This window comes from Marmota flaviventris, chromosome 16, assembly GCF_047511675.1.
Source record: "Marmota flaviventris isolate mMarFla1 chromosome 16, mMarFla1.hap1, whole genome shotgun sequence".
In the NCBI taxonomy this organism is placed as follows: domain Eukaryota; kingdom Metazoa; phylum Chordata; class Mammalia; order Rodentia; family Sciuridae; genus Marmota; species Marmota flaviventris.
Window position 1 is genome coordinate 38035621 of NC_092513.1, and position 23943 is coordinate 38059563.

A 23943-nucleotide genomic window follows, 5' to 3' on the forward strand; every position below is an offset into this window, starting at 1 on the left:
ATTCACGGCAGATACTTATTTTCTGCCATTGTCTCTGAGAGAGTAAAAGAAGGGAGAAAAGAGAACAGAGACAGTGAATTTCATTAATGGCATGCCTTCTTTAATGTATCTTTCGTGATATGAATAAATACAAGGAATCACACATTTAAATCAGATTCCCCATTCCAAAAATGACTTCATCATGGTGGTAACGGCAAGTACAGAAATACCTGCTGTAATAGCTAATTGACAGAAAAATACATGTCCACCTTATTTTTTACCATTCTTTTTCTACATTTGCATTTCTGGTGACGAAGCAATAAAAACTGTCCTTTTCCTATCTGTACCTGGGCTCAAAGGGGGTGAAGGAGGAATGGGGCAGTAACCTGTATATGCACAGAGAGAAACTTCTGAAGCTGGGAATGGCAATTAAATATGCTCAACATGCTGTCGAGCCAGTCAGTTGGTAGGCATCCTCCTCATTATAAAAAAATGCAAGAAAATAATAATCCTATGAAAAAAAGATTATCTGTTACAAAGTAAAATAAATTAGCATGTAAGTCAGTCACTACGTTATTCAATTTGCGGTTGCTGTTTGGCTTTTCCGTGTCAAAAAGGGATACTGCATCGTTCACTCAGCTCTTATCGTACAACCAAGCAAGCTACACAGAGTTTTGAAGGACCTATGCAGTCATCATGGCAGAAGGCCCCACAGCCTTTGCACACAATCATGGCTTTCAGCCGGCAAGAGCATTTCAGTTCCAATTCGTCCGCGTTGCTGCTGTCGGCAAAGTTCTGAACAGGCATCTGAGCGTTCTGACCAGGCAGGCCCGTGGCAGGACTAGAGCCACTTCCCAAAATCCCAATGGACTTTTCAATTGCAGACGCTGCCCTTTTGAAGCTCGTGCTACCAAAGTGTATTGTTGGATAATTTCCACAGAGCTGCTGTTGTTGCTGCACCTGCATTTTCTGAGCAGCTAATTGGGGAAAAGGCTTCTGTGGCTCAGAAAGCAAATAGGAAGAGAAATCTGCATTTTTTAGCGCAAATGCTTTTAACTGTTCTTTCATTTCATTCTGGTCATAGGAAACTTGTTTCATGCCCAGTTCACAGCTGCTGCTTAAACCTTCCTCAAAAGAAAGAGGTTCCGATTTTATATTGCTACATATGCCCGTGGACTGTGGCCAACTAAGTCTCTTAGTGGTTTCCATGGTAACTGGCGGTTGCTTTTGATCAGATGGGACTTCTGCATTAGGGAGAGGTGGAGGTAGTGGAGGTGGTGGTGGGGGAGGCGGGGGCAAGGCCAAGGGTGGAGGGGGCGGGGGTGGAGGAGGTGGGGGCAGTGGAGGATGCACTAGTGCTTTGTTTGGCATTGTGTGTGTAGCCCCTCCCACGTCATCACCTTCCTTTATGGGCATATTGGGGGACAACATGTTGGCTAGCCTTAGCTGGTGGGGTGCGGAAGGAAGACTAACCTCTCCTAATCCCTTTTGTTCAAGATGCCTATTGAAGGCAAATGCATTACAGCCCACGGCGGGCTTGGAAGAGGCCTGTAAGAGAGCTGCAGTGGGAATGGGGCCCCTGGCAGCCATGGGCATTTGGTAAAACTGCTGTCTGTGTGAGGTACCAGCATCAGGGTGGAAACCGCCATTTTTGTCAACATGAAATAGGTTCTGCTGGAAGCTACACGCGGGGAGCAGCCGCTTTTGCTGTTTGACCTCGGGGCTGTGAACGATTCTGTTCTGCATGGAGTGTTTGTTCAGCCATTCTTGCTTAAATGGCTGACTGTGTCCTAGCTGACTCATGCCTGAATTTATGACACACGGCACCCCTTTAACATCTGGATCCACCAACAACTTCCCTGGTTCACATTTAACTTGAGTGTGTTCCCCTACAGTCCTGGCTACTCTCTTTTTGGGATGGTTTTCTCGCTTCCTCATTTGTAGTGGTGCAAGAGTCCCTGCCAAGTAGCCCTTACCATCTGGGTTTGGAGAGCTGGAAGGCATTTCAACGATGTTCCTCTCTGGTGGTGTTTTACCCACTGAGGTAGTTTGAAGGGGCAAAGGAAGCCTGTTGATTTCGAGCTTGGCACCCAGTCTGGGCTGTGGCAACACTTTCTCCAAAGGCAGGTTGCCCTGCAGTAGCTGTGTCACCAGTGGGTTGTTAGCCTCCACGGATGACAGACGACAGCTTGAGCTTCCTGCACTCGGAACTCTTTTCAGGGTGTCTGGAACCAGGGAAATGGCCTCTTCCCTGGCACTGGACGAAGGAGCATCCAGGTTCTGTGCTTGTGGTATGGTGGCGGCTACCTCTACCGGTGGCGGAGGCAGCCCAGGGCCAGGGAAGTCTTCGGTGTCCATTCTAAAGCCCTTGTCCACTTCGTGAGGTTCAGATTTCACAGGAAGAGCGACGTTTGCTATGAGATTCCTGGGGTGCAGCTCTGACATGTGCGAGTAGCTGGCATGTTCAGTTTTGATGGCCTTCGGGCAGCTCTGCTCTGCATATTCCTTCTGTTTACCTGAAACAGAGTGACTGACCAGAGGCTGTCCTGTGCCCCTCATGGCATCCTCATTCCAGCAGATCCGGTTTCCTGGGTTATACTGATTGCTACAGGTTGTGTCTGCTTCACTTTTGTAAGTAGTTGGGTTCCGGGTCTGCTCAGCAAAGCTATGACTAGGAGCAGCCACCTCGTTTAATTTGTCTGGAACAACAAGGGGCAGTTCTCGGAGACTGGTGCAGGGGGCCTGCAGGGTTTTACAGTCTTGTTTGACTGCAGAGGCAGCAATGAAACTCGAACTGTGGTCTATACTTTCACTTGCCACTGGCTCAGGCCTGCTAATTACAGAGACCTGAGGACACGCCATGGGCTGGATGGATACCTCTGTCCTCACAGACCTGCTCTGGAGGTCCAAGCTGGTTTCTGCACTCTCAATGGAGACAGTCAGTGACAAACTGGAGGTCAGCGTGGTGCTGTGGTCAACGATGACTTTACAGGGAATGGATCTGTTTATGGTTGCTGGTGCAAAGCCCCCGGGTGGCTGCTGAGGTTTCCCAGAATTGTCTGCCCTGTTTCGAGGCGCTGAATTTTTGTCCAAGCTTTCAGCACTTAACTTCGGAGGACTATCGTAAGAGTTTATAGTGAGCATGTTTCCCGTAAACATTGCGACAGGCGGACGTGCAACCAGAGCGTCGGTGACCGCCACTGAGTCACTGCAGCTGAGGGCTGCTCTCACAGTGGTACCCATGGATACGGTGGCCTGTTCTTCACTCCCAGGCATGGCTATCTTCTCAGAAGGAAATCTGCTGTTAATTCCCGTGGGGGGAATCAAGACAGAGCTAGTGGAGAGATGGTTTGGCAAATTATTTCCAATGGAGGGAGTTGGCACAGAGGTGTACTGACTGGAGATTAAGTTAGTGGCACTGCTGCTTGGTATGAGCAGTGGCTTATCGTCCATGGAGCTGGATATACCGGCGCCCTCTGTAGTGGCCGGAATAGGAGTGCTTTCAATACATTTTGGTATAATGGCTATGCATGGAGTGTCAGTTCCCTGGATGGTTTTTAACATGCTTATATTACAAGCAGAAATGGTAGTGGTTGCACTGTCGACAGACATCAGCACAGAGGATTTGTCAACAGAACTCACAAAGGGGTGTTCTTTAATTGCTCCCGACATAGCAGCGCTGCAGACAGACACGGGGACAGGATTTTTATTGAGAAGCATGGGCATACTGCTATTTTCAGAAGAGGTAGATGAAACAATTTTCTCGGATAAATGTGACACAGGTATGTTTTCATCAGAACTATGTACAGATAAGTCAGTGGCAGTTTCTGGAAGTTGAGTGGGGTTAAGAGACTGCTGTAAAACAGTGCTGCTCTCCCGGAGGTGAGCGGACTTGTTGCTAGGAGACCTGCAATTTGGATTGACAATAATGACCCCGGTGGAACCTTCCATTTTTGTTTCAGGGGTAGAAGAGACTTCTAAGTTTGGAAGCCCTTCCTTGGAGCTGAGCGAAGGCAACCGGGTCTCTTTAGAAGTCTGGAAGAGGTGGGCTCGGGCTTGATGTTTTGCAAAGAGCTTAGCCTTGGTCTGCTCTTTGATGTGTGCCAGGGTTCTTGCCTTTCCACCCTCTCCTGGGCTCCCCATAGCGCCAGAGACGATGCTCGCTGCAGCGGCCACTGCAGCAGCTGCAGCAGCCTCACGTTGGGCCCGAGCTTGTTGGGCACGGGCCTTGATGTCTGCAAGGGTCCTGGCTCCGGTGTTCCTCCCTCCACTGACGGAGGTGCTAGTGGATGCTCTGGACTCTGGTTTGGAGACTGGCTGACTCTTGATAATAAAGGGTGGTCCGATTTTGGAAAGCTGGATCTGTGAGGAAAGAACAGAAAGAAAAAGCACTTCATATGTAATGGCAGAGAAGGCATGTGGGAGGCCATGATGCAACTGGAAAACAAGCAGTGCTCTCCTACAACATGAAAGGAACTATACCTCTGAATGAGCGCTTAGGATGTAAAGCAACAGTAAGTGCAACAAGGGTATGAAATGATGTTTTAAAAATCAACCAGTGACTTGCTTTGGCATGGAAATAAAGCACTGTCTTAATGTCTTACATAAATGAAAACAAAATCCATGTTTTGTACCATAAGATTAGCTAAAAAGTTTGGATCTGCTTAGTTCTTAAATCATCCTCCCTGCTAGAGTAGGGAAAAAAAAAAAAAACAACTAGGACACTTACTCTGTTTGAGTTGACCTGACTTAATTTGACCCAAAGAAAAAAGTCCAGGTCAAGAGGACGGGAGACGAGAATTATCCTGGCTTCACACAAAGGTATCACACAAAGGTACTCTGTTATGGTAGCAAATTACTATGTACCTGAGTTTCACAGGTAACTCTCTCTGGCCAAGGACTGTATTCCTATACCACCTGGTGTGCTGCCTTATAGGTGTGTAATAAGCACACTATATGAGTTTGTAAACTCAGTTGTAAAATGAAATGAGTTATTTCTGGTCTATTTCCTCCACAGGGCTGTTATAAAGATTGCATGAGACTGTATTTGTGAGAGCACAGTTTTCCAAAGGGATTACATTATCATTACATCATTACATCTTCATAAAAGCAAGAGCAACACTGATTTTCTGCCTTTCCCAGAAAGTATGGAGTGGGCAGTTTCTTTTGATGTTGGTAATGCACGATCAGCTGAACTTGGAACATGTTGCATTCTACACTTTTTGCCTACTTATGCTAATGAAGAGACACATGAAATCACTGCCAAGTTCCTGAGGCACAAGACCTAGCACCCAGAATCCCATAGCAATGCTGTGATGCTCCAGTCAGTATGAGGATTCTCAGAGTCATTGGTTTGTGGAGCTGGAAGGGCCCTGGTTAAAGTCTTCATTTTCCACTTAAAAAAACGGAGCCTGTGAGGGTAGAGTCATCTGACATAGGGTCATATAAACCAGTCAATGAGAGAGTATCTGTGGGCTCCCAAGTCAGGCTGTTTAAAGTAGTCTGTTTTCTCTCCCCCCATTCTGGAAAAAAAAAAAAAAATCTTAGAAAACCTCCCCCACCCCCAACATAGATACATTTACACTATAACTGCAACACCGACTACATGATCATTTCTATTTGGAATTACGTTTTGGAACCTTGATAAATGAAATTATCATCTTCCCGAGTTGTCTCCTTATCTTTTGTAAATCACTTAAAAAGCCTCTCCTCTAATCTATGACAAGAAGAGGTGAATTTGGCAACAGAATTAAATTGTTCCTTTTAAATATTTCCCAGTCTAAAAAAAAAAATAAACGTATTTAAAAGTAAATCTAACACTCTTTAAAAAAAAGAGTTTAAGGCCAAACATCAAATATGTGTTTAACATCTCTAACACCCATCCATCTATCTATTAATAAAGTGCATATCATTTTGAAAATGATATTTAGACCAAAAAAAAAATCAGGCTGGTATGTTTAAAAATATTTCCTCTAAAAATGATATTTATATTTTTCTTTCTGTGGTTCAGAAATTAAAATACATACTGAATTTTTATTTACTGACTTATTTTTTTTATGTGGTGCTGAGAATCAAACCCAGTGCCTCACAGATGGCTAGGCAAGCAAGGACTCTACTAATGAGCCACAACCCCAGCCCCAATAATGGATTTTTAATTGGAGTTTAGTGTTCATCTCTTACATCTCTAGAATTTTATTTAATTGAAATTGCTTTGTTAAATAGAATGACTATAACCACATTCTTACAAACAAGTCAACCTCGTGAAGATTATGAGTTGACTATAAAAATAGATATGAAAGAATAAAGGAGGATATTTTTAAAGAGCTTGAGATATTTATAACTCCAATCAATCCTGAACTGGGGGAATACTCTAATTTATTGTACAAAAATATAAATTGGCTTAGATAAGAAACATCAAATCAAAATAACATTGGGTATGAATTTTTTAATTAAACAGAGGGTTTCTTTTGAATTGACCTGAATTTTCAGTTTACTTAGGCAGATCCAATTTATATAAAAGATTTGCTTAATGAGAATTAAGCAAATTGGTGCAGCCAATTTGGAAAGCAGTATGGAGATTTCTTGGAAAGCTGGGAATGGAGCCACCATTTGACCCAGCTATTCCCCTTCTCGGTCTATTCCCTAAAGACCTAAAAAGAGCATGCTACAGGGACACTGCTACATCGATGTTCATAGCAGCACAATTCACAATAGCAAGACTGTGGAACCAACCTAGATGCCCTTCAATAGATGAATGGATAAAAAAAATGTGGCATTTATACACAATGGAGTATTACTCTGCATTAAAAAATGACAAAATCATAGAATTTACAGGGAAATGGATGGCATTAGAGCAGATTATGCTAAGTGAAGCTAGCCAATCCCTAAAAAACAAATGCCAAATGTCTTCTTTGATATAAGGAGAGTAACTAAGAACAGAGTAGGGTCGAAGAGCATGAGAAGAAGATTAACATTAAACAGGGATGAGAGGTGGGAGGGAAAGGGAGAGAGAAGGGAAATTGCATGGAAATGGAAGGAGACCCTCAGAGTTATACAAAAGTACATACAAGAGGAAGTGAGGGGAAAGGGAAAAATAATACAAGGGGGACAAATGAATGTCAGTAGAGGGGGTAGAGAGAGAAGAGGGGAGGGGAGGGGGGATAGTAGAGGATAGGAAAGGCAGCAGAACACAACAGACACTAGTATGGCAATATGTAAATCAATGGATGTGTAACTGATGTGATTCTGCAATCTGTATATGGGGTAAAAATGGGAGCTCATAACCCACTTGAATCAAAGTGTGAAATATGATATATCAAGAACTATGTAATGTTTTGAACAGCCAACAATAAAAAATTTAAAAAAAAAAGAGAATTAAAAATTTATTAGAATCATGAGACTTTATTATAGTTCTACTAGTAGTTTGTAGTGCTACTAGTAGTAATAATAATAGTAATAGTATTTTACAATATTGGGGGTTGAACCCAGGGCCTTGCACATTCTTGGCAAGCACTGAGCTACATTCTTGGTCCCTTTTATTTGGAGAAAAGGTCTAGCTAAGTTATCCAGGCTAGAATTGAACTTGTGATCCTTCTACCTCAGACTCCCAAATAGCTGGGATTTGCAGGCATGCACCCAGCGGATTTATTACTTTGTGAAATTAATGACTCTTTTTCTCTTTGGAAATAAAAATCAGGATTTGTATGTCTCTGTATCTACATTATTCTCCCTCACAGTTTATAAGGCAATTTTATAAATTTATTCAAGGAATATTTAATGAGGCCATAAACCAGGTCATCTTTGCTAAGCAATGATGGTTTTCAATGTTAGCTGGAAAATGAATGCAGGAATAACATGTACCTTCACTTCCACAGTGCTGCCCTCTGACTTTAGACTACTTTCCCTAGGACACTGAAATATCTCTTATATTTTCCCCAAGTGTGTGGAGTTCTATATGTTGGGATCCGCAAAAGTCTTAGTGTCTTAGTGGACTCCAGGCTTCTCCACATCCTGTTCCCTCTTCTTAATTTCTTCCCTTAAATACTGATGTTTAAATACCTGTTTATGAACTCATTGGATAGTTTTAAAAAGGATCATTTACTATTAAACTGGATGCTAGAAGGATTGACTGTGAATTGTGGTATAAAAACTGTAAAGAAAAACACCTGAAATACCTAATCTATTCTTGAAGTTTAAGTTTCTTTCTTTCTTTCTTTTTTTCCCCCTTTTGTCTTTTGGTATCAGAAATTAAACCCAGGGGCACTTACCCACTGAGCCCATCCCAGCCCCTTTTTAATTTTTTGACACAGGGTTTGGCTAAGTTGTTTAGGACCTTGCAAAATAGCTGAGGCTAGCTTTAAATTCACAATCCTCCTGCCTCAAATTTCCAAACCACTGGGATTACAGGTGTATTCCACCATGCCTGGCCTGAAAGTTAAGTTTCTTAATAAGGGAAGCCTCTTATACAATTTCCTTTTTAAAAAATCATATCTTAGGGCTGGGGTTGTAGCTCAGCTCTAGAGCGCTAGCCTAGCATGTGTGAGGCCCTGGGTTTGATCCTCAGCACCATATAAAAACAAATAAAATGAAAGTATTGTGTCCAACTACAACTAAAAAATAAATATAAAAAAAATAAAAAATCATATCTTAAAAATATATATATCATACCTTGAGAGGGGGAACCCTGGGTTCCTCTCTTGGAGGCTGCTCCTTCTCGGGTGGGTTACTGGATGATATGTTCCGGGTTGACTGATCATCTTCTATCCTAGCTCTCTTTTCCTTACAGATTCCAAAGCTATGCTGTTCTGCAGTTTTCCTCTTTGATATCTCTGATTCCCTACATTCATTTCTTATCCCATCTGGTGACTTGGAGGGCTCTGATGATTTGGAAGTATGCGAGATCTCCAATCGATTCTGTGTGCTCCCTTGCTTATGTGTTTTACTTCTAGAGCCTTCTGAAAATGACGCCTTATCCACTGAAGAGATGTACTGCTTGTCCTGTAATTTAGCTGATGGAGGCTCATTTCCCTTGCTCTCTGTCTCTTCAGAGAAGGCAGGTAATTCTAATGGAGAGGATAGCCCTTTCTTTTCTGTTCTTTGTAGGACACTAAGATTTTTAACTTTCATCATTTCTGTAGAAGAAAGTTCTGGGACTGAAGGAAGATAGGGCTTCTCAATTTCAACATGTGATTTACAGGGCTGCTGACCCAGGGTCTTATTGTGAAGTTCTTCAGATGGAAACGCTTCAGGAGCAATGGAAGAAGAACCCATTTTGATGGGTTCAGGAGTATTGGATAGAGGCTTCTGCTGAGAGATGAGGTTTTCTCCCAGGGGTTTAGCAGGAGCAGAGGGTTCATCTTTCTGTGGGGAGAGTGCTTCTTCAGATACTGAAGGTGACTTTCTTTGTTGATGCACCATTCTTTCACTCATGGAAGAATTAGAAATCGGAGATGTTTCTGCAGGAAGTGGCAAACTGGATACAAAAGTGGTCTCAGAGGTGAGAAGCATGGAAGACACTGAAGAAGTTTCTGATGTCAAAGGTAAATCAGACATCGGTGATGCTTCTGATGTTAAAGGTACATTGGATACTGGCGATGCTTCAGATGGCAATGGTAAGTTAGACATAAGAGATGCTTCTGATATTTCAGGTGAAGTGGATATTGGAGATATTTCCGATATCAAAGATGTATGGAGGTTTTCATCAGTCGGATTCCTCTGATTATATTTGTCTGTATTTTCAGTGCTGGAAACCTCAGAACAAAATGTCGTTTCAAGGGAGGCTGGAGTACATGATTCTTCAGATGTGGATTGGGTTTCTCCTCCTGGGGATGGCAGGCTGGTGCAGGCTCCCTCTGGGCTCTCAGAAGAGAAAGAAGTTTCAGAGATGCAAGCATTTTCTGAAAGCTGTTCATCAGGATCACTCTGTAGCTCCATATCTACAGCAATTCCTTCATGTGGAAATTGGCCTTCTAAAGATGATGACCCTGTTTTTATTTTTGGAGTATTGGTCTCTATTGCAATTTCTGGTTCCTTAAGTTCTGCGTCACTGACATGAGTCACAGATGAAGTGGAAGGAACAAGAGAATCACAGACTTCTAATTGATCAATAACAACTGACATTTCTTCCTGCAGAGATTCTGATTTCTCTTCTATCTTAACTTCAATATGAGGCAAAGTTTCTAAAACATCATTCATCACAACACAGGATTCTACGTTGCCATCAGGAGGTGCTATTAGGGGCTCTTCCTGAGAGGTGGTTGGACTTTCACACTCCTCTGAAAATTCATGTATTGTCTTGTGATTTTCATCGTGGCAGTCACAGATACTAGTCTCTACTTCTTCTGCAATTTCCTCCTGAATCACAGCTTCCTCGGGGATCAAAATATCCTCTGATTCCAAATCTGTCATTACGTCTTTAGCTGGAACTTCGACCATTGGACACACTGTAGCACAGAGATCAGGTTGTGAAGAAGCAGAACTTTGCATGCTTTTGGGCTGTTGTTCTTCCAAGGGGGTCTGTGCAGAAGAACCCTGAAGACCAGCGGTCCCACGTGAAGAACTACCTTCAGCTCCATTATTGTTTGGTCCAGAAGTAAGCTTCATAGACTCCTCTCTTGACATGCCCAACCTGAACCGAAATTACATATATTAAACTATTGCTCAATCACAAAACATGAAAGATACAACTTGGATCTCTCTCATAGTACTTACTTCTATCCAATAGAAGTAAATGGATTGAATTAATCTTATATCCAACTTAGTGAAATAATTCATTTATGTAAAATAGTTTATAATGATATAGTTTCTCCACTACCTTTATAACCATAACTAAAACAAACTCTACTTCTGGGTTAGAAAGATATTTTTATTGTGTAAGCAAGGAAATACCGACCTTAGCAAGTATTCATAAAGCCAATAATAAAATCCCAAATAAAAAAGATCAGAAAATATGGGCAGAAAAGCAAAGGAATGTATAAGATATAACTTTTCTGAAGTCAGATTGTAGAAAGATGCCGTAATAATAGAAAATTCTGTGGACTTCAGATTATGCGACAGTTAATTAAGATCAATGGAAAATGAAGAAAATACACAAAATTCTGAAATTGAAATGACATCCAAAGATTAGTTCTCTTGAAGTAATCTAAGAAATATTACTCAATCATCTTATTTTAGTATCTAATTTAAAATATGGAAACTCTTCTAAATAATAAAACATTTGGGTTCGTCAAAGTTATTCTAACAGATTCCATTTGTGTGAAGCAAAACTTTTAAATACATTCATGTAGATGGCCTTACTGTTAAGCTATTCCATACGAGGTAGTAAAAAAAAAATCAATAAATAATCCAGCCTAACATTCAGCAGTCAAAGCTATTAAGAATTACAATTATATATACTCTGGGTTTTTTTACATATTAAGATATAACATCAGCATCAGATGATAGAGATACATCTATTCTAAATGAAGTTTAAACAGGGAATAAGCAATGACAAAAATAAGTATAAGAGAGACTACTAACAAAGAAACACAGTGAAAAAATATAGCTATAGTAGTACTGATGTAAGAAATGTCAGTGAAATCCATTTTAGTCTTTTATTTAAATAAAATTCTCAAACTGTAAAATTGAATACACTTTTTGGGTGTCTGATCATTGTTTTCTTTCTTATAATTCAGAAGATTCTGAAAAGACTGGACAATAGTTCATTCAGAGTTTCTTTTCAGCTTTCCCTAGAATGGGTTCAAACTGAGTTATAATTTATAACTATACTATACTAGGAGAAGAACTATATTACAGAAAATTTAAAGCACAATAATCATCTGGATATAAAGTCCTTCAGAACTAGGTCAAGCAGAGATACCTCTGACACTAGATATATGACAGATAGAATATCTAGACAAATTTTTGTTAGTTGGCTAAAAGCAATGATATTAAATATACATATGGATAAAGATATGTGTGAATGTGTGAAATGACATTGTATTAAATGTGCTTATGCTAATACTTGATTATTTTCATGCAACAATAGGTGTACCGTGGCACAGGCACTAAAGAAGACACTCACTGCATACCACATTCCTCACAAAGGGAAAACTGACCTCAAGAACCCACACCACAAATTCAGAGAACAACCTATAATTCTGAGTTGGCATATAGACGAGTGGTCTCTAAGTAACTAAAACTAATATAGACCAGTACTATATTATAAGCAGATTAAGTCAACAATGATTATGATAAATATCTAAAACAAGTCCCAGACGACTACATCAGACACAACTTAAATAGAGACAAGTTTAGATGGCAACATTTTTTGGAAAAACATAAAGCAATGAGAAGCACGTGGTGTTGGTCAACAGAAAATTTTATGATGTTAGGGAAAATCCCTCCAATTGGGGAAATATGGGTAATCTAAGAGTAAAAAAAAATAAAATGGGAAGGGCAGTCAATGAACGATCCATAACGTATCTGTCAATCAATATGCAATAGAAGAAAAGAATGAGAGACTCAATTCACAATAGCTAAACTATAGAACCAAACTAGGTGTCCTTCAACAGGTGAATGGATAAAGAAAATATAGTATATATACACAATGAAATATTATTCTCTACAAAGAAGAACGACTCTATGGTAATTGCTTGCAAATGAAGGATCTGAAGACTATTATGCTAAGTGAAATAAGCCAATCCCAAATACCCAAAGTTAAATGGTCTCTGTCATATGTTGATGCTAACATACAACAAGAGGTGGGAGGAGAAGAACAGAAGTTCAGTGGATTAGACAAAGAGGAATTAAGAGAAGAGAGGGGGAACAGGAAAGACAATGGATTGAATCTGACACAACTTTCCTATGGACATATGTGAATGCACCACTGTGGATCTCAACATCCTGTACATCCATAAGACTGGAATCCTAATTAGAATAAGATATACTCCATGTTTGTATAAGTATGTCAAAGTAGACTCTACTGTCATGTATAATAACTAAAAGGAACAAATAAAAATACATGTAAAAAAGAGACTAAACATATTATTCATAAACTACAGAAAAGAAAGGGTCCAGAGTAAGAATTTCTTTGTGTTTGCAGTTTGGTGAGGTGATGAGGAGTCATACTTAAGAGCATTGTAGCTGCTAATGAGAAGCACATGGTGTCGGTCAATAGAAAATTTGGACATTATCCCTTAACCTAATATTCATGAAAATTAATGAAATCCCCAAATTTCATGCAAAAACCGTGCAGGTGTGAGAATTTTTCTAAGAGCTATTTACAGGGATAAGACTGAGTAATTTACTTAACCTTGCTGTGTAAACTTGGGAAAATTACTTAGCTTCACTTTTTCTTAATTTTCCATTTTTAAACAATAGTAATAATAATAATATCCATGCTACATAATTATTAAGATGATAGAATAAAATAATACTACAAAATTCTTAGGAAACATAACAGTCAGTATATGCTCAATAATTATTTGCCAGATGAAGGAAAGCTCTCTAATGCAAAGTCCCATTAATGTGGGCTCACTGGGGGCAGAGTCGCAAAAGCCCTGCAAGGGACCATGCCCCTGGCATTGAAGAGTGTCAGTTACAGAGGAGAGGTTAGATAAAATATTATTGTTAAATTAATGAAAGAATAGGTCCATCACTTATCAAAAATTAAGAATCAGTGCTCTAGAGGTAACTAACTGAGTTATATTTCTGCCATTACTAAAAATAGTGCCCCCAACATTCACTTCCATGGATAAAAGGAGAGGGTTTCTGAGTGGTCTTCAAACTGGTCCTCATGATTCTTAACCCTGCTGGGCTGTGGCTGTGGCATGACCTGGAAAGTTTCTACCAGAGTGGATTCTTGGGTTCAACTCCTGGAATTCTCAATCAGTATTTCTCAATTCGTATCTATTTACAATCTCCAATGGGGATTCTGATGTGGCCAGGATTGAGTAATACTGCTGGTGATTATATGTGAAGACACAGAAGTAGCCTGCTTCACATTCAACCTTTGAGAAAATACAAGAATTGTTTCCATTAAGTTCGCATAAAACTGGGCTGGCACAGCAATTAAAAACAGGCCTTATGGCTCAAGAGAGCTGCTACAGAGGATAGTTCACCCAGGCTGCCTTCCTCCAAGTAAGCAGTCTCTTCCAACATCAGAGTCCTTTTCCAGAAGAGCTCACCAATAGGACTCCTTTTGGCTTATTTTCATCATTTACAGGAGAAATTTTGTGAAATCGGAGCACACAGCACAGGTTTTGTTACCTGCAACCACCTTGGTGTTCTTTGCACAAAATAACAATTTTCAAGTCTTAGTTACGAAAGTGGTATTAAAACCCAAACTCTCCTCCTGAGTATGACCTGAAGTCAGTGTCAAAGATCAGCCCCCAAATCTTTCCTTTCCCGAGGGGATGAGTGTCTGAGACACTAATTCTACACTGAGTAGAAAATATCTGTGCTGGATGTGAGGCAAAGTTGGAACTGTTCGCAGGTTAGTTCAATTACTACTACACTCAGATGTGGCTGGTCTGACTTTTCTGAAGGAAAAAAAAAAGTGGATGTGAACACACAAACAATAAATTAGAAACAGACAACTGAGAGAAAGATGGACAGACAAAGTGAAGGCTAATACCCTCAGGCTTTCCCCAAAACAAAACAAATATTAAAGTGGACATGCTGAGCCAATATTTTTGGAAAATGATGTGAGAATTAAATATGTGCCTAAAACTACTTATCTTTAAAGAATTTACTAATGAAAATACTTGGATAAAAACCAGGGAAATTTTACTAAAACCTACTTGTGAAAGCCAAAATTGACCTCTATAGGATTTCATGTGCTATTTTCAGTCCAAAATGAATTTTCATGAACAAGTTATAAACCCTTGAAAATGCATTTTAAAAAATTTAAGTGCTGATATGCCAGTATAATTTTACCCGCAATTTCTTACACCGAGGGACTATTGCCTTTTATCACAGGTTTATTAAGTTTTACAGCATATGAGTGTGCTATGTGAAGCGGAGAATTACATTTTCATTTCCTTCTAAGAGAAATGAGAAAAAATGCTCTAGTACTTACTTTTCTCCATAAAATCTCTCAAAGAATTTTTCTTTCCAAGGTTCTGTTTTCTTTTCCTTCTCAATTTCTTGCCGTATTCGTAATTGCATTTCTGGGGTAAATTCTCCTGGAAAGAAAATGGTAATGTATTGAGTAAAAGCGGTCACATCTTTTGCCACTAAATAAAGAAAACACGTAATTCATTTGAGTAAACTTTTATGGAGGTTGAAAAGTAGAAGGATGAGTAATGGCAACATTTCTACAGTTTCTCTTTATGAATATCACTCAAATAGTCATTTCATCTTAGATGAACTCTAAAACATTTAGCAAATGTATTGCATGTTAGGGGCTCTAAAGGGAAGCAATGCATATTCACCATCCTTAAGGAAATCAGTCTGGTGGGAGCAGAGGCACATAACTGACTATGAAATAATGTCAAAAGTCCTACACAGGCCATAAGAATAATATATGTAGTGAAAGTAGAGACGGGAAAACACTTAATTCTGCCTAAGTCAATTAAGGAGGATTACATATAGGAGTTGGTTCTTGAGTTAACTTTTGAAGGATGACCAGGCTTTGATGAAAATGATTAAATCACAAGGCACAGAGCTATGGGGATGTATAGTTATGTTCTTTTCAGTGGCAAATTGTGATTAGAAATGGCATGAAATGAAATAGCCAAGGACAGCTGAGGCCAGTTACCCAACCTAAGTTCCAAAGAGAGTTCTGCACTTTTCTGAAAGAGAAAGGTGGTTCTGTTGTCATTTGGCAAGGGAGGAACATGAATATATAAATAGCTCAGAATGATGGGTCTCTCAATATAGTGAAGAAACTGCAGGACTTCAGTTTGGAGGCCACTTAGAGATGTGCCAGCCTCAGCAGTGATGTTGAGGAGGAGGAAATACAATGAATGGCCAGAAAAGAGGGCCAAAGACAGCAGTATGGCTTTAAACTGAGAAGCTGCAAGGACAGTGGTAACAATACAGAAAGAAAGAGCAGGCCAGGCAGAGTGGCAAATGCCTGTAAACCCAGAGGCTCAGGAGGCTGAGGCAGGAGGATTACGAGTTCAAAGCCAGCCTTAGCTACTCAGTGAGGCCTTAAGCAAAATTTAAAAAGGGGCTGGGAACGTGGCTCAGTAGTTGAACACCCCTGGGTTCAATCCCTGGTATAAAAAAAGAATAAAATGAAAAACAAAACAAAAAAAATAAAGAAAGAAAGCAAGCAAGCAGAAGGAGCAGCAAATGAAAGGGAAAATACTAAATTTAACATTGGGTGCTTTAGTTTTAAGGTATCTGGCATCAGCTAGTGATACCTGGTAGGAGTTTGAAATGGGACACTAGAGATAAGAACAGGGTGAGAGTCAGATTTGGAAGTTCTTGACATATGGCATCAGTTAACACCAAGGTGGTGAAGATGGCTGCTTGGAGAATATGTGTGGTTAAAAAGGAAAATGCTGGGGACATCATTTACCATCAAATGGAAGGGAGGGGGGGTCCCACAGGAAACTGAGAGGATTGTCAGAAATGTAGCCCCAGGAAATCATTTAAAATATATTATGGATTTCTAGGGTAGGCGGTATCCTATTAGGGAAAAAAAAGAAAAGAGGTATTTGGGACAGAGCATGATGTGTAAGGACAGGAAGAGGAAGCTGGAGTTGGCCATCAGAAGGCACTCCTATATTTATATATTTTTTTAATAAGTATTTCAGTTGTGTCTGGAGAGGTGTAAAAATGTGGTAGCACTGAATTTTTAGTTTTCCAAGAAGCGTGTGACTATAGGAAAGACAAGGTAAAATGGAGGCTTCAGGGAGAAAAAGTACTAACAGAAGTTTCCTTAGATTCCAGGACACTTAGAATGCATAAGGATCAAAAAAATGTGTAATTAAAATTATCATTTCAAAGAAAATCATGCTGCATCAAAAATGTTTACTACGTCCCAGATAATATCCTGCTTTCTTCAAAAATATCTGACAGCAAAATGCCAACTACAACAAAAGAATCAGTGAAGTCATCTGTGAGGTTTTGACTAAATTAAAATATATTTGAGGGAGGAAAAGATCTGGAAATCAGAGAAAGGTACAAAGCTCAATACTGTATGTGAACTCCAATATGTCACATCATAACAGAGAACCGAAATTTACCTTCTGCCAGTCGCTGTTTCCATCCTTGTGCTGCATATGCAAAGAATTCATTATTTAGAGCTGAAGTACTGAGGCGTAAAATTCCATCACTTCCCATCTACGAAATAAGCCGACAAAAACAAGATCCCATCAGGAATAATTCAAAGCAAAAAAGTATGAAGTAAAGCAGCAAAAACTGAATGAGGCTGGGGTGTGTGTGTGTGTGTGTGTGTGTGTGTGTGTGTGTGTGTGTTTATGTGTCTGTCTGTCTGTCTGTGTTGGGGATCGAGGCTGGAGGAAGGGAGGACAGAAAAAGGACCCCCCCCCAAAAAAAAATAAATCCCGTAGAATAAAAACTATGCATCCTGCTTACTGATACAGGGCATGGAAAGAACAGTATTGTCCTTGACTGGCTTCTTATGCAGTTGTGGAGTGCAGATAAAACACGAAAGGAGAAACAATGTCAGGCATCAGGTGAGTGGGGATTAAGAAATGCAAAAAGTAAAAGCTACGGGAGATATTTGGGTACGTGTGAGTACTTAGGAAGAACTTGATACAGGAGGTGGAACTGGTGCAGAGTTGAGAGATTAATAGGATTTGAACAGAAGGATTAGAGTTCTAGGCATGGAGTGTAGTGTCCGAGGATGTGAGCTTTCTTGCAGAGGCAGGACAATGACATCAAAACCAGTACTAAAGGTATGAGGGTCCTTTAGTTGGTACTCAAAGATCTGGCAAATTATAGCCCAAACTACTTCCAAAGATTTCTTCTTACTCTATAGATATTCACTAATATCTGAGAACACATGTTTCTATTATTTTCTCTATTCTCCATCTTCAACCACTGAAACACTAACCTCCTTTTAAAATTTAACTCAATGTTTTCATGAATGTCTGGGAAACCATCTTTCCAGAGCAAAGGAGAATATCAAATTTAAAAATGAACATTATTCGATCTGTTCTAAAGTCAAACCCAGAGGCTGGGGATATAGCTCAGTTAGTAGAGTGCTTGCCTTGCACACACAAGGCCCACAAGGCCCTGGGTTCAATCTCCAGCACCACCAAAAAAAAATATATATATATACAATCAATCAAACCCAGAAAAGAGAGACATCAGGAATAAATGAGATATGCTGCTTGATGGCCAAAGATGTGAATCTGTGCTTTCTTCATCTGAGAAGAAACTGGTAACCATGCATGGAAATCTTAAGGCAAAAGTTCATTCATTCATTGTTTACCCTATCTTAATTTTCACCTTTATTCAACATATACTTATTATATAACACCCATGTGAAACTATCTGCCTGGCACTTGCATGGTGCTGGCACTACAGTAACAACAAAGGAAAACCCATTATCCTAATGTTCTGAATATATTCTACATAGGGCAGATGCTTCTGGTTCTTGTATGGCCCTTTCTGGGTCCACCTGGGTTCCACATGGCTGTAATTAAGTTAGGTCACCTTGCCAGTGTCCTTTCTCACGGACTACCACTGCCCAGAGGCATGAAGGGGAAATGTCCCATCCTTTGGATAATTATAGGACACTATGCTCTAGAGTATGGCTTATGTACTGAACCAACAGATGATAATTGGTGATGTGTCCTCAGTGACTATAAGTGGGTCTAGGCACTAAGGGGTGGAAATGAGTCATCATACTACCAATCCCTGGGACACACTTGCATGTGGTGTGACTCCAGTCCCCACAGCTCTAGATGCTGTGGGCTTAGAAGTCCAAGTTGCCCAGGGTGGCGTCATTTCTGCAAAGGAATAGTTTCTCAATTCTGGCACTACTGTCATTTGGGGCGGATAATTCTTTGTTATGGATGCACAGTGGGGTGTGTGGTATTTAGCAGCATCCCTGGCTTCTACTCACTAGATACCAGTAGTGACCCCTCTCTCAGATGTGGTAACTAAAAATGTCTCCAAATATTATTAAGTGCAATTTGGAGACAGAATCATCCCCAGATAAGAACCAGTACACTACTAGACAACACAGAGGCTCTACTGCAGCTAAGCTCTGCCTGGTTACTTTGTACTTTTCATCCTTAGGACCATCAAGCAAAGATAAAAGTTACTAGACAATGAGATGATCAGCCCTAACTATCATTAGAGAACAGGACTGCTGCCTCAGAGCGAAGCCAACAGGAGGACTCTGTGGGTGTGTGGATTCACTGGAATATCGCTTCTAACTAGCAAAAGTGATGGTCTGAGACAAACAGAAATGGTTTTCAAAGGAGATGAGCGACTGCAAACACAGACTTAAGACAACAAGTGCAGCCTATAGCTGGCCTAGTAACCCCTAGACATATGTCTTTTTTTTTTTTTTTCTTTCCAACTTATCACGACCAACTACCCCTTAAAGAGTCAGTGACACAGTGGTCATCACGTAAGGCACAGCGATATTTGAATGGTGTAAGTAGACTGTACCGGACGATGGTAGTGCCCCACTCCATGTCCTCTAGCCAACACAGCGCAGAGAAGCTGGGTAAACACTTCAATGCACTCCTCTTACCCAATCATCTAAAGCTACAGGACACTCTGTGAAGCACAAAGGTCTTTGAGGTACAGTCAGGGCATACACAGTTTGGTCCCGGGAGCCACTAAATATCCACGAGAGGAAAGGCCCCCAGTCTCCTGCAGTCCCCGTGTGGGAAAATTCTGTGGCCTCGTCTACAAGTGTTCTCTGAAGTTCCTCAAGCAGCACTGAGTCCAGCTGTCCAGGGTTTCTTCACTCCCTTTCTCACACTATTAAACCCCTGGCTTCTGCTTCCAAACTATTAGTACTCAGGTTCTTGTCTTGCCTCCGCTTTGGGAGCAAAGGGACCAGGGAAAATCTTAAATAAGACAGCTAAGCCATGAAGTTTGGGCTCTAACCCCTACCTGGGAATAGCACAGTGAATGTACCATGAGTTCACACGAAGCCCCAGGTCAGTGGCTCCCAGGTCTCAGTTTCCCCTCTTATTTACTTCCACGTTTTACTATCTTTCGTCAATGTGTGCCATAGGGGGGAAAGCTGCAAAGTGTGTTTTAGGTAATGGGAAACTATCCAAAATGTTGAAGCCTTAGAAAGATCTAAAAAGACTCGTGATTAAAAAGATGGTTTTAGAAGCTGTGTAAAAGATGAGAAAGAAAGGGAAAAGTGGATTCAGAGACACCACTGGAAATCTTGTTAGTATTTCAGTAAAAGATGACAAAAGAAAAGCAAAACTGGAAGAAACTCAAGATTTGGTGAATGTCTTCAGGACTGAGGAAATAAAGGCTTTGAGAGACTATTTCAGAAAACACTAAAATTTCTCAAGAGGATTCTGGGAGATGGGGTGGATTTGAAAAGGATAACCTCCATTGAGTACATGTCTTCAAGGAACCCTATCCAAGAGGCTGAGCAAAGAGGACAAGGATGAGGATAAGACGGTCAGCCGAACAGGCCTCTAGGAAGCATGAGGGACATTCTCTGCAAACACAGGCTCTGAATACCTGTGCTAGCGGTTCAGGAGCTGTAGAAAAGGAGCTCTTCCACTGAGGAAGTCTGAAAGGGAAGAGGTGTTCCTCCTGCAGATGTCCACTGAAGTTAGGACCCGTGGGCAGAGGCCAAGTTCCCAGAAAAGGTGAAGAACTGTGTACTAAGGAGTTGATTTATGGAAGGTACAGTAGAAAGGGTCAGAATTATTCTATATTTGAGGGCATATTTGCAGCACTACATTCTTCACACTCTGTGCAATGCTTCGTATCTTGCAGGTCCTCAATAATAGTTTATTGTTCTGTCTTTATTTGGGATAGTGAAAGGTTGAAGATTAAAGTCTGGTAGCTGATACACAGAACTGTAGTTGTGTTATGTTGTCAGGCGAAGGACTTGAGTAGTTTCTAACTGAAATTTCAGCGTAATTTTGAAACACAAAGAAACAGCAGATCCAGATGCACTCTGACAGATTCTCAAGATTTCAGCACACAAAAATGTAAGGCAGTGTGACATCAACACACTCAAGAATAAAAAGGCTAGCCCCAGGGGGAATGTTTATCTTTTAAAAACAGAAAAATAATATGAAATGCCAGATTCCTAGCCTATAGGAGACGGCACAATTAAACACAAGGGCTAAATTAGACCTAGGAAATATATGCCAATAAAACTTTTAAAACACAATATTAATTTTATGGCCTTTAAGAAATACTGTCTAAAAGATATAACATTTTAATGAACTGGAACAATAAACATTTCCGAAAGATCTATTTATTGCTGAGCTATAAATTCTTGCATTTTTCATTAGCCTCGATAGAAGCATTCATTCTAAAAAGATCACCTAAATATAATCAACTGTCTAACTAAAGTATTGATAAGTTATACTTTCTTTTAAATGAGCAAAAGGAAAACTCTGACTGAAATAATGCTTTCAAAGGAAAATAATACCAGTAAAGGGAAACTTACTCATACAGAGACCTTTTTACTGGAAAGCCTTTCTTTGGGGGATTTTAGCCAGGTTTAAACTATCAATTATTTCTATCCCTTGCCTTTGATATTGGCTATATTAACATGCATTTTATGGGATGAATATCAAGTGGAATACAAAGGGTTAACCGAATGTTGCTATTTCATCCTATCCAATGCTTGAAGCTGGATAAATATTAATTCAGTACAAAAATATATTAACATTTCAGTATAATCTTTTAAACCTGTACTAGATTTTTATCACTTTTTTTTTTCTTATTTTGTAGTTGTTGCAAGTGATTCTAAATGCACAGTATGGGGGCTGAGTGGAGGAAGAGTGAGAAATATGCTGGAGTTAGAAAATGGGTAAATAATGGTACATATAGAAATACAGGTAGTTTGGAATTCAGTCTACGGTCATTGGGAGTTGTTCAAAGTTAAACAAAAACATGATGAAAAGATTCACTTATTGTATGCAGACAAGCAGATGGCTGATTTAGACAGGGTGTCAGGATGGGTCTCCCTGATACTACTAATAAGGGACACTGGAGCAGACACCTGAAGAAGTGTGAAAGTAAGCCATACAGTGATATGAGAAAGAGTTTAGCAAAGGAAATGAAAATGCAAAGACCCTTGGGTAGGTGTGTGAGGAGACTGTTATCTTGTAGATATGTGTGAGACAATGCAAAAATGGTTCAGAAGTGAAATGAGTTTTTATGAATCAGTAGATTAATCAACTGATACAGATAAATAGTACTGCAATTGCAGGCAGGTAGGATGTGGCTGGAGGTGGTAGATCATGGGGATATGCCTTCTGGGTTTATATTTTGTCCCTGATGAGTGAAGCTCACTTTCTGCTTTCTGATTGCCATATCCTAAGTTGATTTCCTCCACCATGTCCTTCTGCCACGGGAAGGGTGAAAGATGATTCCCAAGGATAGGCTTGAACGCCTCACCCTCCGGCCCAGAGACAGCCAACCATGGACTGAACCTCTGAAACCATAAGACAAAATAAACTTTTCCTCCTCTATGCTGTTATTGTCAGGTCTTAAAGGTTGCACTAAAGCAAAATTGACTAAAACAGAGGCTCTTCGTGTTGGAGAATAACCAAAGAACTGGAGGAACAGGGCCAAAGAGCACAGGATCTACTAGGCTTTGTATCCCTCTATAAAGTCTGGCTTCTCCCAGGGAGCTGGAAAGCCTTTGGGGGGTTTTAGCCAAAGGAAGGATAAAAGCTGACATTTCAAAAAGATGGTTCTGACTGCTGTGTTTGGAAAAACCTCAGACTGGAGCTATCCAATGTTAATAAATGTGAGTGACGTGTGATTTTTAATTTTTCTAGTAATCACACTGAAAAAGATAAAAATATGAAATTATTTCCAATATTACATTTTATCCAATTAAACCTATCCAAAATGTTATTATTTCAACATGTGCCCAATAGAAAATGTAGTTTGTGAAATAGTTTAAATTATCTTTGAATACTAATATTTCAATATCCTGTGAGTCTTTCTGCAGTACACCTCAACTCAGAGCAGCCATGTTCATAGTAATCAATACTCCCAGGTGTTTAGTGGTTACCACATTAGCACAATTTTCAGAATATAAACACAACATTGAAATTAATACAGAGTGATTGAAATAATAATTAAAAAAAGGAAAACAGGAGCTTGAGGTTGGCGGAAAGAAACAGTTGGGGTCTCATCATATCGCAAGGTTGAGCTGCCAGGACTTGATAATGGACTGGATGTGTGGCATGAGACAGCATGCACAAGGAGGACAGCAGGGGTTGGGGGCTGTGGCAATGATAACTATGAAACTGCTGTTTGCTAAAACAAAGATGACTCTCAGAGAAGGGAGTTTGGTGTTCCCCACTTATGGCTGGGTGCTGATCATAATTCCCAGGTGATGTCTTAAATATATTGCTCCTGCTATCTAGTGTAGAGTGTGCCCTGAGGAAAGGCAAGACTCGAGACCGGGCTTCCTATCAAGACACATGAAAAAAAAAGCCAGGGTACATGTGACAAAAAGACTTAACAGTGTCCCGACAATAGGAATAAAGAGGAAGGAGAGAATTACAGGAACCAGAATTGATGGCACTGAGTAAGCGTGCATATGGGGATGGGGTGGGGAGGGGGAAATATGATTCCTAGAGATAGGCTTGAATGCGTGAGCACACACTGCTAGCACACATCAGGACAGGAAAAAATACTATGAGGAACAGTATTTTAGACACAGAAATGATAGGTTTGGCATTGTATATGTTGATGTAAGTGCTTCTTGAGGGCATCCAAATAAAGATGGTGAGTTAAAAAACTGAGAATAGAGGCAAGAAGCTCAAGAGTGAGAGAGAATTAAAAAATAATAATAATTAGGAATTATTGGGGCTG

The 23943-nt window shown here is 40.2% G+C and overlaps 1 protein-coding gene across 1 annotated transcript in view; it reads right to left on the reverse strand.

The window, feature by feature from the left end:
- Positions 1-621: 621 nt before the first annotated feature.
- Asxl3 (ASXL transcriptional regulator 3) overlaps positions 622-23943 on the reverse strand; it is a 137703-nt gene continuing 114381 nt past the window's right edge. The window contains exons 8-11 of the mRNA XM_027935757.2: positions 17157-17253; positions 15038-15143; positions 8647-10606; positions 622-4341 (exon numbers count right to left, since the gene is read on the reverse strand). Of these exons, the coding sequence (XP_027791558.2) occupies positions 622-4341; positions 8647-10606; positions 15038-15143; positions 17157-17253 (5883 nt within the window). The remainder of the gene's footprint in view (positions 4342-8646; positions 10607-15037; positions 15144-17156; positions 17254-23943) is intronic.